General features: G+C 39.8%; 2 protein-coding genes across 7 annotated transcripts in view; both read right to left on the bottom strand.

Annotated features, from left to right (window-relative positions):
• LOC105062361 (phosphatidylcholine translocator ABCB4) overlaps positions 1–10,627 on the bottom strand; it is a 60,059-nt gene extending 49,432 nt beyond the window's left edge. Inside the window, exons 1-4 of one of the 5 annotated variants that reach the window (XM_074367536.1) lie at positions 10,071–10,314; positions 9,777–9,862; positions 7,044–7,098; positions 3,748–3,898 (exon numbers count right to left, since the gene is read on the bottom strand). In XM_074367536.1, the coding sequence (XP_074223637.1) occupies positions 3,748–3,898; positions 7,044–7,098; positions 9,777–9,862; positions 10,071–10,175 (397 nt within the window). In that variant the 5' untranslated portion in view covers positions 10,176–10,314. Of the gene's footprint in view, positions 1–3,747; positions 3,899–7,043; positions 7,099–9,776; positions 10,047–10,070 lie in introns of those variants that run through there. The other 4 variants (XM_074367535.1, XM_045510406.2, XM_074367537.1 and 1 more) reach the window with 4 other exon arrangements.
• ABCB1 (ATP binding cassette subfamily B member 1) overlaps positions 7,084–19,187 on the bottom strand; it is a 116,331-nt gene continuing 104,227 nt past the window's right edge. For both annotated transcript variants that reach the window (XM_074367542.1, XM_074367543.1), the window contains one exon: positions 7,084–7,098. The gene's annotated coding sequence lies outside the window, so the exon portion shown is untranslated. The remainder of the gene's footprint in view (positions 7,099–19,187) is intronic.

Raw genomic sequence — 19,187 nt, 5'->3', positions numbered from 1 at the left:
CTGCCTATTCATTTTAGAGAGTTCCCATATAATTCATCCATTTTACAGATGAGGAAACAAAATCTTAAGAGTGGTTACTTCATTTCCAAGTTCTGACAGCTAGTTTTCCCCAATATTTATTGATCATTTACTATGTTCCAGACATTTTACACAAATTGTCTCATTTAATTCTATCAGTTAAGTCTATAATTATCTTTCAAAGGTGAGAAAAGTAAGGATTATAGAGGTTAAGTAACTTCCCCAAGGTCACAAGCCGATGAGTTAGGGGTCTAAATAGTAACTGTACACCTCAGGATTCTTAACACGGGGAGACGTTACACAAGGAATCTGTCATTTTTCATCTCAAAATAAATCAGTGTCTGCCTTCCCTGATTCTGCCCAAGACTTCTTTTAATATATAGAAATACTCAGCATAAGACAGTTGGTGTTTGTCCAGGCAGCTTTGGCAGTGTGGTTAATCAATTAAGGTAACTGGGGCTCAAAAATGCCTTTTCCTCTCATCAGTGAGGCAACGCAAGGACATGCAGGGTGCATTGATTTCTCCATGGAATCTCCTAAATGATGACAGTCACATAGACTTGGCGTAAAATATCAGGCTCCTGATATTCTTCAGAAAAACTGTTTCCTGTGACCCTGCTTGGACGCAGCATGTTTTACGCATAGTTTCTGCACAACTGAGTCATTGTGAGGGAATAACCTTGTCACAAAGCTTTGTTCTGCAGACAAGGACAGGCTCTGTTCATGGTAAGTCATTGTCAGACCCTCTTGTAATTGAAACCTTTTTTCCTTCTGACATCCTCTTCTCATTTGGCTCTCATTAAGCCTAGCTGCCCAAGAATCCAGCAATTCTAAAGAATAAACATCATCTCTGTGAGATGGGCTCTCAAGCTCAGCTAAATACAGCTAAGTACTCTATTTTCTCTTAACTCTTATGATTTTTGCTGAACTCTACAAATCTCAACATACCAAAGAGCTCTCTGGATTTAGAATGAGTATGAAATGTAACAATTTCATTTTCTTCAAAGAGGTGTGTATGAGAATATTGTTTTTACCAGCTACCAAAGAGTGCACATTGAAATTAATAACATTTGAGGGATTTTCCAGTCCAAATCCTCCAAGACAGCCAGTATGCCTAACAACAAATGTGGCTACAGGGGACCAGTGACATTTAATTTGGAGGCTACTGAAACTACGCTGGCAACTCCAGTGAGTTTATCACTCCAGTAATCACAGGTCTGTAAGGGACTTGCTCATGCCATTTCCCAGAGAGACCTTGAATTTGGCCTTGGGCACAGTACAGGGCATCTGTCTCCCATTCCAGCTTCAAAGCAACTTGGTTGCATAATTAGAAACCCACAAAAAAACAAGCAAACTGCTCCAAAGAAGAAAGTTGTGGAATTACCCTGGTGTCAGCAAAAACAAAAACAGGACTAATAAAACTGGACCAAATGCTAACTCACCTGTGATAAGTGCATTGCATCAGATTTTTTCAAAAATTGAATTGTGATAAAATACATATAACTATCGTGACCATTTTAAGGGTATAGTTAAGTCATGTTAAATATATTTACACTGTTGTACAACCAATATCCAGAACTTTCTCATCCTCCCCAACTGAAATTCCATGCCCATTAAGTAACAGCTCCTCATTTCCTCCTCCCCCAGCCCCTGGCTACCACTATTCTACTATCTGTTTCTAAGAATTTGGCTAGTCTTGGTACCTCATACAAGTGGAATAATACAATACTTGTCTTTCTGTGACTGGCTTATTTCACTCAAGGTTCACCCATGTTGTAGCATGTGTCAGAATTTCTTTCTTTTTTAAGGCTGAAATAATATTCCATTGTATGTATACAATGCAATTTGTTTATCCATCCATCTGTTAATCTGATTCTTTAAAAAGTATACATTTACTTTATTTGTCTGTTTTTTGTTTTGTTTTTAATGAACGTACTGGGGATTGAACTGAGGACCTTGCACATGCTAAGCACACACTCTACCACTGAGCTACACCCCCACCCTCAATCTGACTTTTTAAAATCCTGAGTTGAAACCAATTTTTTATCGATGTGTTCAAATATGGGTATTATTCTGCTGTGTGTATGTCTCTGTGTGTGTGTGTGTGTGAGTGTATCTAATAGATCTACAGATTGTATAAAAAGTAAAAGAAAAACAAATAGAAAATTCCTCGTTTCCTTAAAGACTTTTTAAACTATCCTATCTGACTCCAATTTTACCTTTAAGATGTTTGTGCTAAAGTTTTGGCCACTGGTCAAACACAAGTAATCTATTTAAAACTTTTCCAAACACATATTTTTTAAAAAAGAAAGCACAGTTATTTACACTGGAGTATAATGTATATGGTCAGGAGCATGGTTTGGATGACAGAAAGACCTGGGTTTGTATTCTGCCCAAACACTCACCAGCTGTATAACTTTGGACAGGTTATTTATCCTCTCCAAGCCTTGGTGACTTAATGTGTCACAGAAGATAATATTACCTACTGGTAGGATTGTTCTTGTGAGGCTTAAGTAAAATAAGACCTAGCACGTAACACACAATGAAAAATTGCTATTATTATCGTTATTTTTATTATAAAGAGGTTCTTCTTAGAGACAATAGTACTTGAGAATAAAGAAGCTGTTTTTGTAGGAGCTTGCTTTAACTATTCAAAGGATGCTTTTACTAGACTTCTAAAGGGCATTAATACTCATCAATATTTATGTAAAGAGAGCCTGCTGTATAAGTTAAGCAATCCTGTTCTCTTAGGTAATTACACTTAAGCCCTGCAATGCTAACCAAATATATAGTTTTCAATCAGTGAACACTGAAAACTCTTATTGAGTGTTATCTTAATGGTAGAGTCCACTTTTTCTCAGGTATCTTTACTACGAAAGCTGCCTTTCCTTTATCAGTTGTTTTCTTTGTATTCCACCATCTGTGCGCCAATAAAGCTTCACTCGGTCTTCTCCAAATGAGTGCTCACAGCTCTCTTGGGAAGAACTGAGCCCTCATGCTTGGTAGAAAGCATGGACATCTTCTTTCTATGTTAAATTTGGCTAACATGTAAATAACTATGTCCACTGGAACCTCACTCCAATGCTTTTGTCACAGCTCCTGACATAGAGGACACTAACTTATGGGACTCCTTTGGCTCTTCAGTAATTATAGTCCTTTTGGTGAGTTTCAGAGCTCATGATTCTTGCACTGAGTCCATTCACTCTTTAGTGTTCTATCAAGTTCCAGTCAACTTTGTTGACCCAAAACTTCGAGACAGAGAGTGAGTATAATTTTAACAAAAAAGTTAGGGGAGAAAAAAAAAAACAAAACCAGAAGCAGGTCTACAAGCTGAGCATAGCAAAGAAGTACCACCATGCTAACTGATGTATTTTGAAGCTCATCAATTATCACTAATGGGATGGACACTGCATAGACATCACTGTTAGAGTTCCACTGTCCTCAAGTAGAGTGGCTTCCTTACTTTATTTAAATGCAAAGCTTTCTGTATATTTCCTTATTCTACGTTAAAAGTCAAATGGTATACACCATTATTGGTTATTGAAATTGAAGTGAGTACTTGAGGGATTTTCTGAGAATTTTACAACTCCTTCTGTGATTCCTGGAGTCACCCAGATATCCAAACCAATAAACAAGCAGATGATGAAGAGAAAAATCTATTTCTAATCTTTCACTCAGCTAAAGAAGTACTATAGACACACATATTTTTAAAAGTAGAGAAATGCTTACCTGGAAGGGAGAAATTTTCTCCAGGATTAACAAACCTGTCAGTCATTTCCCCAAATACTATCATCATGAGGGGGAGACCTGATCCATGAGTTATGGCCATGATCGTGCCCAAGGACATGAATAACTTATCCTGCCAATCAGAGTATCGAAACTAAAAAAAAAAAAAAAAAAGAAAGAAAGAAAAAGAAAAGAAAAAATATTTAGTTTGTATAACAGAAATTTTCTTTTTCCACTATGTAATGTTCTTCAGGTTTTTATTTAAGGTCAGTACTTTCGTAATGGCTGCAAATAAATGTATTAGGGAAGAAAGAGAATTTCCATCCAAATCACCGTCAGACAAATTTCATGATTCTATATTTTTTGTATTCTGTGACAAAATCAATCTAATTCCATTTAAGCAGGATCTTATTCGGTTAAATGACTTCAATATAATCAGAAAGGATGAAGGTTTGCTTCCATTAGGAAACACTGATTGCCCTGGGCTCCTGAGGTAGTAAATTAAGAACAGCTAGGGGCAGACATTTTTCACATACACACACATACTACATCCTTTAAAAAGACATTCAGAATATTCTGGAGGGAGAATTATAAATGGTGGGAAGACACTTCATCTGAGTTTTGAGGATAAGGTTCCTTTAAGAGGTTTAAGTTAGCTTTTAAAAGGCAGCTCAATAGTGAAGTGCAACAAACATTAAGGAGTGCCAGTGTGTGCACTCAGGGAAGTCTTGCTAGGGAGATGGTGCTCACTGTGGAATCTTGAAGGATAAGGGAGAGCTAGCTGAAGAAGAACTGGGGACTGCAGAGGGAGTGGGGGATGTTGAGGCTTAGAACAGTAGGATGACTCGGAACTGCAGGGAGGGCTCAGGTAACTCCACGCAGTGGAATTCCTGAGTGCACAATACAAAGTGTGGGAGACGATACTGGAGAGAGGTATAAAAGTCCTGGTGGGCCACACCAAGGATTCTGGACTTACTACTATCTATAGAAGGGAGGGGTGATACCAGTTGCTACAGTGAAGTACACAACAGCCAAGAACTAACCAGCTGATTAGTGTCATAATATTCCAAAAAACTGTGTCCCTCACCATCTTTTTAGTCCTCTCCAATTTCTCACTTTTTCTTTCCATTTTTTCTATTTCTTTTTTTACTGAAGTATAGTAGGTTTACAATGTTGTGTTAATTTCTAGCATACAGCACAGTGATTTAGTTACACATATATAGATATATACTCCTTTTCATATTCTTTTTCTTTATAGGCTATTACAAGGTAATGAATATAGTTCCCTGGGCTTTACAGTAGGACCTTGCTGTTTACCTGTTTTATATATACTAGTTAGTATCTGCAAATCCCAAACTCCCAGTTTATCTCTCCCCATTTCTGATTGACCCAGCTATGACTCTCTTTGTTCTTCTTTCCTCCTCTGCCTCCATCTTCCTTCTCTTAGTTTTCCATTTCTATACCTTCCCCGCTGTCCCTTGAAACTCTCTCCTCTTTTTAACCATTCCCTCTGCCTATTTCCCCAACTCCACCCACTTTGGGGGACAAGGAATAGTCATCAGGAGAATGGGTGATGAGTCTGGCTTGCCAGAGTGGGGTCCTTGAGAGCTGAGGCTGAGTCAGACCAGGTCAATACACTGCTGCCGCCTGGGCTGCCTGAGGTCAAAAGCACATGGTGGGGAGTGGGGAGTGTGTGTAAACTGTTCTCAAAGAGTTTCAGAAGTTCAGTCTGGGGAGGTCAAGTTTGGTCATCAAACACAGAGGGCAAGCAACAGTGCCAAAAGAGACAAAAGGTCGGAAGCCAGGTGGAGCTTGGAATGGAACAGGGGAGCAGGTAAAGTCAAGAGCAAATGGGGAAGGGTCCCTAAAATTGCTACATAATGGACCAGTGTCCCCAAGGTTCATTTTAGCAGCTCCTGGGGAAGGGAGGTACAGCACTTGGGTCTATCAGCCACAGTTCAAGCCCAGGGTCAGCTTGTCATGCAATGTTCTCTTTACTGAAATTTACATGAATTTGGGGAACGTTTTACATGCTTTTCGTATTACATCTGAAACTAATATAATGTTATATGTCAATTATACCTCAATTTTAAAATGCCTTTCATATTAATTAAATAAAATATTACTGTCTCTAAGCTTAAGTTTAAAATTTCATGAATTTCACAGCAACATCCTAAGTAAACCTAGATTTGTTTTCTGTGATTTTTCAACAAAATAATACACTTCTAACTTCTACTAGAGCACAGTTTTGTCCAGAATCTCTACCAGAAAAACAACAACAAAATCTATTCATAGGGCGAAAAAGATTACATTTAATTTAAGGTTAAAGTTTCAAATTCAAATGAAAATTTCTATGTTTCTACTTTAAGGTTTGTGGCATTTTGTTTTCTGTAGGAGGCAGATTTAAAACATGTGCATTAAAATCAGATTTAGTCTTACAAGCAATTTATTCTCTGAACCACTAAATTGAAAAAAATTTTACCTTTCCTGAGAGTCTTGAGCAAAAACGCACAAGCAGAAGGGAGAAGAGAAGGAGTAGGGACTTTGTGGTGACATGAGAAACGTGTAACAGTGTTCAAGAGTGTGGATGTTTGGTGTCCTCTCATCCATTTCCTTAATAAGTTGGAGATTCTAGCATACATGCCACTTGGAATACCAACTTCTTTGCTATCAAATAACAGCTGTCATAGCTTGAGACATATCAGTCACCAAAAGTGGGCAAACACTTTCTTGGCTCACCTCTCTAAGATACATTACAAATGAAAAACAGATTACACTTCTTCCACAAATATGTAGGCTTGCCTTGGATCAGCAGAAAACAGAATTGTAAACATATCTGAATCCATAACAGAAACTCCATATTTAATCAAATTTCCTGGAAGCCAAATGTGAACATAGGTTTGTTAATTATTTAAAATTTTCTATAGCTAACAATCACTTTCTTTATTTGCAAGCTTACTTTAAGCTAAATATGGAGGGTTTTGTGTGAAACAAAGGCAGAGATGCATTTTTCTGAGATTGGTTGGTTTGTTTGGCGCTACGAACACAAGCCCTATTTTCAATTTCCCTGTATACCAGTTAGTTCTGCTTTCATAGCAGCCTACTCCTACCTCTTTTATCATCTGTCCTGAGAACGTGGGCCATTAACTATGATGAGCAAACCCAGGATAGCATGGGTACAGCCCAGAAAACCTATCGCTGCCTATAAACAATCTTAGAGTACTGCTGTAGCTATGGATTCAAGATAACAAATTTAAATAAAGACAGAAAGTGTTCACATTTTATATTTTGCAGCTTACCAAACTTAATGGTCCAATCAAATTTACTTTCTTCACTTTTTTCCTATCTTGGTTGCTGTAAAAAAAATATTGATTGAATTTAAAACTATTACAAAATATTTCACAGTCAATTGAATATAAATTTGAATAGTTATTGTATTTAACCATTATATTTTCCAAATATAAAACCGTGATATCCACAAATTGTCAAAATTATCCAGTTTAACACTGAAGGGCAATCACCAACTGCTAAGGTAACTGTCCAAGGTACTACAGGGATCTCTGGATAACCAGGACATGGTCACCTGCCCATGCAGAGCTCACACACAGAGGGAAGATGAATATGTTAGCAATGCCTGCCAGATCAATTAATTCTTCTTTTGCTAAAAAATAAAACACATATTGATCTAAAGTTAGTAAAGGATTACAGGGAGTGATGTCAGAAAATCCTTGTGACTCTCCATTCAAAATATATATAGAATTCAATCAGTGCTCACCACTTTCACCACCGTCCCAGTAGACCAGGAGAACTCCTGCCTGGCCTCTCCACATCCTCTTATGCCCACTTTAGTCTATCCTCAACACAGCAGCCAGAGTAATCACTTAAAAACCCAAGTCATATCATGCTCCTCCTCTGCTCAAAGACCTGCAATGGCTCCCACTTTTCTCAGAGTAAAGCCAATTGGTTTCTAGGGCCCCACATGATGTTTCCTTGATACCTCTCTGACCACATTTCCCACTCCTGCCTCTGCTTGCTCTGCTCCAGCCACCTTGGTCTCTCTGCTGTTGTTCTGTGAACACTCCTAACATATTCCCATTGGAAGGTCTTTGTTACTTCTGCCAGGAACGGTCCCCCTCAGATGCCACACAGTCTTCTCCTCTCATTTCTTTCAAGTTCTTACTCAAATATTGCCTTCTCAGTAAGACCTACCTTAGCCACCCTACTTAAAATTGCAAACGATCTCCTTTTTGCACTCCTGACTTCTTTAGCTTTGATTAATGTTTTTCCATAGCATTCATTATCTTCTAACATTTGCTGTAGTTTACTTATTCAGCATATGTATTATTTACATCTGTCCTCCATACAATAAATGCAAACTCTAGGAAGGAATAATTTTTATTTTAACCTGAAACATATTTATTTAGCTTAAATGTCCAAGTAGGTGAAAAAGTTTTACCCATAGCACTTGATTCCAAATTACTTAACAACATTTGCTAAAATCAAAGGGCAGCCATCTGCAGTGAAATATGTTCAAAAGAAAATGCCACAGGCAATAACAGCATGAGTGGAAAAACATATAACTAACTCTCAATTTGCCCGAGATAACTGAAATGTGCTGAACTTCCTTTAATGTATACACTTTAGTCTGCTTTTTATAAAAATGTGTCTCGTTACACTTAATCTCATAATCTCACAATCTTATTCTTAGCTTTCTGCATTTTTCTTTTGAACTGTCTTCTTTCCCACACAAAGCTGTGAGCTCCACTTCTGAGAACTTCCTTGGGTTCTATTGTGTCACTGCATCTTTTGCAGGGATAACCCCTTTGTACACTCATCCAGTATTCAGCCAGTGCAACCCATAAACAGTTTTCTTTGTGAAAATGACATACATCTATTTATAGATTCACAGTCAGTTCCAAATTGCCAGCTGATGAAAGCCACATTTTTTTCTAGTAGGAATGATACAATCCATGGGTTTTCCAATTGTATACGGCAAAAACTAAATTTCCTGTGAATGGATACCATGGTACACACAAGAAGTAAAGCAAGAGCACTGTATGAAGAAGTTAACAGCCTACAATAATACTTCATTTTAACCATCAGATAGGCATATTTTCCGTTGGCTAATCAGGCCCCTTGCAGCTTGAGGACATGCTACAGAACCAGATAAATTTGTCCCTCTGGGTAATTACTGGATGATACAGGTCGGTTAGTTATGGGTGGCCTGGTAAGAACTCAGAGACCATAAGAGCCTCATAAACCGTTTGAGGTGAAGGGGGAAATGATTCCCTATTCCCACAGTGAAAGAGAAACAAAGCCAACGTGCAGTCTGTTCGCTTCTGCCCTTATTAAGGCCCCCGAAGTGGAGATTAACAAGCGTTTTGGGAACCAAAGAGCCGGCGCTGGAAGAAAGACACGCGAAGCAAAAACATAGGGGAGATCTCTCCGTCGCATTTCAACAAAAACTGCGTTGGAAGCGTAGGTTATGGAAGAATGAGGCTGCTTAAGGTCTCCCTCCTCACCCCTCACCGACCATAGGGGAGAGATACCAAACTGCCTGCCAGAATCGCCCAGCGCTGGAAGGAGAGGGGTGGGGTGGGTAAGACGAGGAGAAAGAGGAAAAAACGACGGGATGAAAGAGTTTTTTGCTTCACCACCCTTGTTTAAAAAGCACAGCCATCAACAGCAGATGTCTGATGTTCTATAAGCACGAAAGATCAGATGATGTTTATGAAACTTGTCTGTAAAAGTTTTGAGTTATATGACGCAAGGGATGTTATACCACACAGCTATTCATCGAATCACCCTGCAGAGAAGTGGGCACTTTGTAACACAGCCTCTTCTTCCTGAGCCTGTTGCAAAAGAAGCCTCAGTGACATTCCTCGAGGAAGGGAGAACCTCAGACAAGACTCTCTAAAGAAACTCCAACAAAGGCCAAAGGCATCACCAGATCATCTTAACTTCTTTCCTCGGCCCTATTTGGCGCAGCTGAGTCCCGTGTAACGGAAAAGCGATGGCCGCGGGTGATGTACCTGCCGTAACCCAGTTCAAAGTCCGCCAACGCTCTCTCAGAACTCCGGACTGTGGCCATGCTTCCCATCTCGAAATCCATCTCAGCCTGGGGAGAAACCACAGCCTCAGGTCCATGTGCACCCGCCCCAGCTCGGGGAGGTCAATCAGCCTCCCCGCAGCACCCCCGTGGGGTCAGAGCCGGTGCGCAGGTCGCTGTGTCCCGGGACTCCGCGTGGAGGTCGCGCTGCCCCCGCCCGGCGCCCGCCGTCCCCGGAGTCGCCCGCCGCAGCCCCGTGCGCCGGGATCACCCTCACCTGGGACCTCGTGCGTCTCTGGCCGAGTCTCTGGGCGTGCGGGGGCTGCAGCCGCCAGGCCTGGACTTTGCTCTTGGCGGCCTCACCCCCGCCCCCCGCGCGCATCCGGCCCCAGTGACGCCTCCCGCTGCCGCCCGGGCGAGGGCCCCGGGCCGCAGGAGCCGCTGCCGCCGCCCGCCCGCCTCGCTCCGCAGGCCAGGCGCCGACAGGGACCCGATGCGCCGCCCTCGCCGGCCGCCGCCCACCCCGGCCAACCGCCAGCGCTGGGCTCGCCGCCCCAGCTGCCGTCGGCCGATAAGCCAACCTGACGCGGAGAACCCCGCTTGACGGGCCGCCCAGGACCCGCCCCCGACTCCCCAAAGTGACTGTCGCACTCCCTTGGCGCTCGATTTGCTTTTTAAACCCATGAGAGGGACAGTTTCTGGACGCTCACCGGTCATGGGGCGGCCGAGGACCAAGAGAGAGCACTAGTCTCGCCTCCCACTTCTGCATCCCAGGTCTGCTCTCAGGGGCCCGGAACCCAAACCACCTCCAGGGAAGGCGAGAGCTCACCAGGGCCGCCCGGAAACACCACGTAAGCTACTCAGACGAGAACACTGCCAGTGCCTTCTTAGTACTTAGGGACACAGAACTTAAAGGCTGGAAGGGACTCTGGAGATCATCTAATTCAAAACTCGCATCTCTTAAGAAACTGACGCCCAGAGAAGTTAAGTCAGTCCTGCCTGAGGCTGCATCATTGAGACCAAGGTCTAGTCTCCAGGGTCCTCCCCTGGCATCCTGCTCTGATCCAGGACTTCCCCCTGTGCTAAGCTGTCTCTACACCTAGTGCCCACTTGAGTCCCCTGTATGGTTTTCTTCTGATTATTTTTTCTTCTGTGTCCCCTTGCCACACTCCTTCGAAAAGGAAGGATCTAAAACAGGGAGGGAACAATATCTTATCACGGCTTTGAAGCCAGTGGGATTCAAATTCAGAGCTTCACATCTGGTTGGCTACATGACCTTGGACACTTTGTTCATTTCTCTGTGCCTCAGTTTCCTCATATGTAACATGAGGATGAAACATCTCCCTTCCCAGGTCACTGTGAGGGACAAATGAACAAAGGAGGTAAAAGGAGCCAGTACTGAACCTAAAACAGTACACCTCAACCAGCATGGCTTTCCTTCTTCTCCACCAGGTAGCAGGATTACCTGCTGGTCCTTGCTCCTGCTCTGTCTTCTTAACTCAAAAGTCATCCCATGGCTTTCTTGGGTTCCCAGAAAACCTTAAAGCAGAGCATCCTATAAGAGGAGGTGTTGTCAGCAGACCTTGGTAGGAATCTCACCTCTGCCACTTACTAGCTGTCCAGTCTTGGGCAGTTAATTTAATTCTTGGTTTAGTCTCTGAATCCATAAAACAGGGGCTTTAGGATTAGACGTAATGTGTGAAAAGTGCCCGGCATGTAGGAGGCTCCTAATAAATGATATCTAGTATTATAGTTAAAAGGGTTAGAAGAGGCTGATGAGGAAAGATGGATGGGAGCCAGTAGCTCTGGCACTCTCTGAAACACGCTGCTTATCTATACCCTGCTCTGCTGTTATCTTGAGGTAGGTGGAACTTGACTTGAAGACATGCTGGGGGTTGAATGAAACTATCCATGTTCTGGAATTATGTGATAGAAATTAATCTACTTAAGCATTTTTCCTCAAAATATTTTTCCTCCTTCTCTAGTCTAGCATAACCATGAGATATCTTCTTGGATCAACCAGAATTCCTCTTCCTCATGAGTCTAATAGGTGGTCAGATCACTATTTTAAGATACTCTGGGACTAAGCCGTTGGAATTGTTAAGTTTGAAAGAAAGCTTGGTGGTGACTAGAGGACATTATAAAACTTAGTAGTCTATTAATTTCCAAATTATACAAACAGCTCATACAATTCAGTAATAAAAAAAAAAGCAACCCAATCCAAAAATGGGCAGAAGACCTAAATAGACATTTCTCCAAAGACATACAAATGGCCAACAGGCACATGAAAAGATGCTCAACATTGCCAGTTAACAGAGAAATGCAAATGAAAGCTACAATGAGGTATTACCTCACACCAGTCAGAATGGCCATCATTCAAGGCAGATACTTGAGAAAGTAGGAAGCTTCTGAACTAAAAACAAAAACAAACAAACAAAAAGTACCCAGAAATAAGACAAGTTTGCTGATCTGAGTCAGTTCGCAAAGTTGTCCCTGTAAGAAGTGTACATTGTGCGTTTTCCGCATCTGTGGCAGAAGTAAGAATCTAGGACAAGAGGGTATTTATGAAGAGAAAGGAGCCATGCTTACATGACTTTATGTGTTTGCTTGTGTTACAGCCTATTCCAATATTATTTATTTAATAACAGTGAAACAATTTCACCTGGTGCATCCATCTGGTTATTCATTCATTCAAAAATGATATTTAAGCCACTATGAAAAACTGAAGATTTCTTGATGACACTCAGGCTGTAAGAAAACTTAACTTTCTTTTGGTGGTAGGATATTGAGATATACTGCTTTGTTCTCACCAATGTAGAGTTAATGTCCTTCCTCCATTCTGTCTCACTTTTGCTTTCTTTTGAATCAGTTAAATATTTTTATTCTTAGGTTTCTTTTCCCTTAACTTACTAAATATATATTCTTTTATTTTCTATTTAATAGTTAATTCTTTCCTAGAGATTATGACATATCTTTGACTAATCAGTGGTGCTTTCCCCTCTTCCCGGACAATGCAAGAACTTTAGACTTCTCAAACCTCATTTACCCACCTCTGACTTACACACTACTGTTGTCATGTACTTTCATTTTTTCTATTTATGACCCTTATGAGAATATGATTACTTTGTAGTCAATATCATCTAGATTTATCTATATATTTATTATCCGTTTCTTGCTCTTTACTTCTTCCTACAACCCAGAGCCACTATCTTGGATAATTTTCCTTTTACCTGAAACACTTTTTTGTTTCCTTTAGTTGGTGATAAATTTTCTCTACTTTTTTTAACTGAAAATTTATTTCACCTTTATTTTAAAACATTATTTGGAGATTTGCCTTACTGGATATCAAGAGTTTTATTATGAAACTATAGTAATCAAGGCAATGTGTTTTGGACAGGGATAAACAAAATTAAAGTGAAACAGAATAGAGATCTTATAATTAACGGAGCTAGAATTCTAACCCAAGCAGTGTTCTTAGCCATTATATTAACTAGGGTAGGGAAGTGGGGATAGAGAAGATCAAACGTATTGGATCCTTAAACACCTTTTTCCAATCCATTGATACCACCACCTCTTAACTGTTCATCAGTCAGTGAACTATCTTCCTTCATCTTGCAGAAATCTGTGACCCCTTTGCCTTCTCTCTTATCAGGCTTGTTTGGTAAAACCACAACCCTGGCTAATTTAAAGTACCCAACTACTGCAAGCTTTCACTATGCAGCAGAGCATGGCTAAAGAAAAACACAAAACTGTTTGAAGTTTCACCATGAAACTAAATGGCCCATTACTATATAGTTAATGTATTTATTATGCTTATTACTTATTGTCTGCTGTATGGGATGCAAGATTTGTAAGGACAAATTTTTTTTTCTGTCTTATCCACTGGTGTATCCCAACCTTTGCTGCCCAACAGTCATAATTGCTTCCTTAGTTCATTCATGCTTCTATTTTCCTAGATCATTATTTAATCCCTCCCTTTCCTCAAACGTCTATCATCTGTTCCCTTTCTGCTGAAGTACTGCACGTTCTGCTGAAGTACTGCACTTTTTATTTCATTGATAAAAATCCCAGTGCTCAAAAGGGAACCATAACTTCCCACCATGACATCTGCCCACGTACCAGCATCTGTACCCAACAATCTGCCTTCCCACTTGTTTCTCTAAATGAACTGTCCATGGCCCCAACTGCAGACAGTACTTTTGTTTGTACTTTTATGCTACAGATCCCACTCCTCAAGAATGACTTTTTAAAAAAATTTTAATTAATTTTTAGTTGAAGTATAGTCAGTTGACAATGTTGTGTCAATTTCTGGTGTACAGTATAGTGATTCAGTCATACATATACATACATATATTCTTTTTCATTATAGGTTACTACAAGATATTGAACATAGTTCCCTGTGCTATACTGTAGACATCTGTTTATCTATTTTATATAAAGAATGACTTCTTTACGAGCCATTGTCCCCTCTCTCTCCTGCCTCATCAACTTTTCCATCCCAGCTAGACTATCCCCATTGACATACAAACGTGCTGTTTACCTTAACAAAAAACTTCCTTGATTTCATTTCCCCTACCAACTACCACATTTCCCTTCTCTTTGCAGCTAAACTTCTTAAGAGTTATCACTAGCACTTTCTCCATTTCCTGTCCTGCTGTTCTCCCTTAAACACACTATAATCAGAGGTTTGACCCTCTGCCACTACCAAAACTGCCCTCGTGAGTCACCGATAACCTCTATGTTGCTAAATCCAAAGGTCAATTCTTTGTCCTTATCTGACATAGACAAATTCAAGCAGTTGACAAATTTATCTTTCTCTCTTCCTTAAAACATTTTCTTTACTTGGATTCCAGGATGCTATATATTTCTTGGATTTTTTTTTAATGCTTTACTGGTCACTCTTTCCCAGTCTCCTTTGATGTTATTGGAGCACTGGAGTGCTCCAAGTCTCACAATTTGGACTTCTTCTCTGTCTATTCTCACTCCCTCTGTAATCTCAGCCAGTCTCATGGCTTTAAATACCATCGGTATCCGACGATTTTGAAATTTTTATTTCAAATTTAGCCTAGCCTAGATTTTCTTCCTGAACTCCTGGCTCACATATACCACTGCATCTTTGACATCTCTATGTGGATATTTCATGTGCCCACTAAACTGATCTTTCTCCCAAGCTGGCCCCTCCAACAGGATTTTTTTTCCATTTCAGCTGGCAGCTCCAGCCATCCAGATGATCAGCAAAAATATGAGAGTCATCCTGCATTCTTCCTTTTCTTCTACACCCCACACACAGTCTGTCAGGAAATCCTATTGGCTCTATGTTCAAAATATATCCAGCATATGGCCACTCCTCTCTCTCCAGTTCTACCACCATAGTGCAAACCACTCTGATCTCTCACCTGAATTACTACAATAGTGTCTTAACAATCTCTCCATTTCTGTCTTTGCCTCCTCTCCTGCCTTTGTCCATTCTCAAAGCCGCAGCCAGAGTGGTTCTTTTGAATGTGAGTCAGATCGTGTCACTCCTCTCCCCACAATTCCCCAGGAGCCCCTAGTTCATTCCGAGCCATGACCTGCAGTGGTTTGCCTCTTCATAATGTCTCTGACCTCGTTTTCTACTTCTTCTTTCGCTGCCTCACTCCTGCCAGCCACACTGGCTTCTTGGATGTTCCTCAAATAAGACAGACAGAGTTCCACCTCAGGTGTTTGTGCCGATTGTTCCCTCTGCCCCAAATTTTCTTCCTTCAAATAACCACACAGCTAAAACCCTCACACCTAGAAGTCTCTTCTATATTACTGTCTTTTCAATTAGACAATCCTGACTTCCCCTTTAAAAACCACATCCTGTACCCTTAGGACTCTCAGTTCCCCTTACTCTGCTTCGATTTCTCTTCCTACACCATTTTTCACCTTCTAGTACACTATGTAATTTGTGAAATGATTATGCTTGCTGTTTATTGTCACTCAGTAGTATATAAGACCCATGAGACTAAAACTATAGTTTCATTCACCAAGATATCCAACATTCGCTGCCCAAACTTCCTATGTGCCCAGACCCTAAGACCCTATGCAAGGATTTGAGCATAGAAAAAAAAACAGGGCTTAATTTCTGCCTCAAAATGGATGGAGAACAAACCAGCACAACAATCAGATCTAGGTAGAGTTTTATAAAGTTACAGGGCCCCTCACACATATACATTATCCCACTCAATTCTCAAAACAAGAAGCATGTTTAAGGTAAACAAGCAAGGAGCCATTATTCCCAGTTTAACGATGTGGAAACTGGGATTCCTAAAAATATAGGTGAATTTCCAGGAGGCTAGGACACAAAGGAATTAGGACTCCATGGAGAAGACTACTGTCAGGCAGAGGCCAAGCCTATTTATGTATCTAGCCCCCTCAGCACTAGAGGCTCATCAAATGTGTCTGGAATAGAACAATATTTTTAAGCTATAACATAAAAGGTTTATATGTAAAAAAATAGCATCCTATAAGTAAGGGTCAAAGGGAAAAACAAACTCCATCTACGAAAGTGTTTAAAAATATGTATTATATAATATTATAATTGAGTATACTCTATTATATAACATTTTATATTATATTCAAATATAAATAAATTTGCAGCAGTTTTCCCTGAAGAGAGAATGATGGACTCAGTTCTCTGTCCAGTTGACTTTTGGCTTGATAACAATATGCTCTGTGGTCTTTCTGCTCTTTATTTGTGGCTAACAGTTCTCTAACGTTTCATCTCTGAAGATAGATGGTTAGATGCTATCTTTGACTATTGTATTTGCATGTGACCACATTTTACTATACCCTGTTTCCCAAATATTCTGCCACCAGTACATCTGCTTAAATCTTCCATCTTCCTTTCCAAGTTTGCAGATCTTGATTTCTCCTGTCTTCACTTTCTTCAAAACATGTTACACCTTACACTTTTCTCCCAAAATTCTTTTTTTAAATCTTTTCACCTGCTTGAAAAATAAAACAAAAATCCCTCTCCACCTCTGACCTCTTATTTCCTAAAAAAATCATTTACTTTTGGTCTCACTTTTCTTTTGCTCATTATAAAATTCATCACATTAGGCCCCAGCACATTGGAAGGCATTCGTAAGATACTGAAGATGAAGGCAGTGTTGATTTCCAATGAAACTGGCTTTCATTGTTATTTCAATGAACTTTTCCAATCGAATCTTTCTCACACCCTCTTAAACCAGGGTGGACTTGCAAGGGTACCAGGAGCAAATTTAAAGCAGTTGGGAAGACTATGCTATCAATCACCAAGTGTCATTGCCACCAGGATAGAGTAATGGCACGTTGAGAGTTCCAAGGTCACGTTGCCTAATGGAAGTCTTGTGTTCTGTGAGGGTTATGGTAACTGCTAGGTGGACAGGAAGGGCTGCAGGATGCCAAGGTCAGAGATTAAATGAATAAGCAGGAGCCAGGGTCACTGTGCTTTAGGTCACTTATGTTGACTTACTCTTAAGGTTATTCTGAAATTATACCTTTTCAAAATATTGTACTTCGCTACAGATTAAAATACTTGCTCATATCATACCAAAATATCTATAAACAATATAACAAAAAAGAATAGTAACACCAGGTTTGCATTTGATGCTAGTTTTCAGTTCCTTATAGAACTATTTCCTAGCCCTAAAATTGTGGCATTCTAAGGTTCTTCAACCACTTTAAAGCGTGTTGTGAAATGTTCAGAAATCTACCAAAGCAAAATTAACTTGGGTTTCCAATCATCTGTTGCATTATTTTTGAAACACTACTAATATCAGGTAGAATCTATGATTCTCTTATTTCCCTCCTTTGCTGTCTAGTTTTTTTCATAGCTTTTTTAGTTCTAAGTATTGCATTATATATACATAATTTATCATACATAATTTATCATTTTATCTGTTCAATTAAAGTGTAGAAATCTCATCTTCCTTACCTCCATTTACCCTCTTCTATTTATAATACAATTGTGTTATATATTCCTTCTACATATATTTAGAACCGCACCAGACAATGTGGTTAACTTTTAAAATAAATTTTTGCTTCAACCATCAAAACCATTTAGTAAACACAATAGGAGAAGAAGTGTCTATTGTATTTACCAATATTTTTGCTTACCATGTTCTTCCTTCCTGATATTCCAATGTTCTGTCTTTTAATCATATCTTTTCTGTTTAGAGAACTTTCTTTAGCTGTTCTTTTAGGGTAGGTTGGCTGGTGACAAATTCCCTTAGTTTTCCTTCACTTGAAAATGTCTTTATTTTGCCTTCATCCCTAAAGGATGGTTTCACTGGATATAGGATTCTGGATTGACAGTTTTCTTTGAGCGCTTGAAAAAAGGTGTGCAACTTCCTTCTGGCCCCCATGGTTTCTGATGAGCGATCCATTGTCTGTTTTCCCTGTAAAAATGTATCATTTTTCCATTGTTGTTTTCAACATTTTTTCTTTATATTTAGGGTTTTTTTGTCTTTATTTGTTCAGAGCAGTTTAAGGCTTATAGCAAAATCAAGCAGAAGAGACACAGATTTCCCATATACCTCCTGTCTCCACATACACATAGCCTCTCCTTTATCAACATTCCCAACCAAAGTGGTACAATTGTTACAATTGCTGAACCTACATTAACTCATCATAATAACCCCAAATCCACAGTGTACATTAGAGGTCATTCTTGATGTTGCATATTCTATGGGTTTGGACAAATGTATAATGACATGTATCTGTCATTATGGTATCAGAGTATTTTCACTGTCCTAAAAATCCTCTGTGTTCCAACTATTCATCTCTGCCAACCCCACCCCAATGCCTAGCAACTACTGATCTTTTTACTCTCTCCAAAGTTTTGGAGTTTCAGAATGTCACATAGTTGGAATTAGATAGTATGTAGCCTTTTCAGATTGGCTTCTCTCACTTAGTAATGTGCATTTAAAGTTCTTCTGTATCTTTTCATTTCTTGATAGCTCATTGTTTTAAATGCTGCATAGTATTCCATTGTCTCGATATACCACAGTTTATTTATTGATTCTTATTGAAGGCCATCTTGGTTGATTTCAAATTTAGGCAATTGTGAATAAAGCTGCTATTAACATCTTGTGCAGGGTTTTGTGTGGAAGTAAGTTTTCAGCTCCTCTGGCTAAGTACTAAGGGTATAATCACTGGATTGTGTGGTAAGAGTATGTTTAGTTTTGTAAGAAACCACTAAACTGTCTCCAGAAGTGGCTGTACCATTTTGCATTTCCACTGGTAATGGAGAGTTTCTATTGCTTCACATCCTAACCAGCACTTCTTGTTGTGAGTGTTCCAGATTTGGCCATTTTAATAGACATCTAGTGCTATCTCGTTGTTGGTTTAATTAGCATTTTTCTGATGACATATGATGCAGGGTGTCTTT

This window comes from Camelus bactrianus, chromosome 7 (assembly GCF_048773025.1).
Source record: "Camelus bactrianus isolate YW-2024 breed Bactrian camel chromosome 7, ASM4877302v1, whole genome shotgun sequence".
NCBI lineage: Eukaryota > Metazoa > Chordata > Mammalia > Artiodactyla > Camelidae > Camelus > Camelus bactrianus.
Note: the sequence above shows the minus strand (reverse complement) of the source record. Positions and strands in the feature narration are given on the sequence as shown.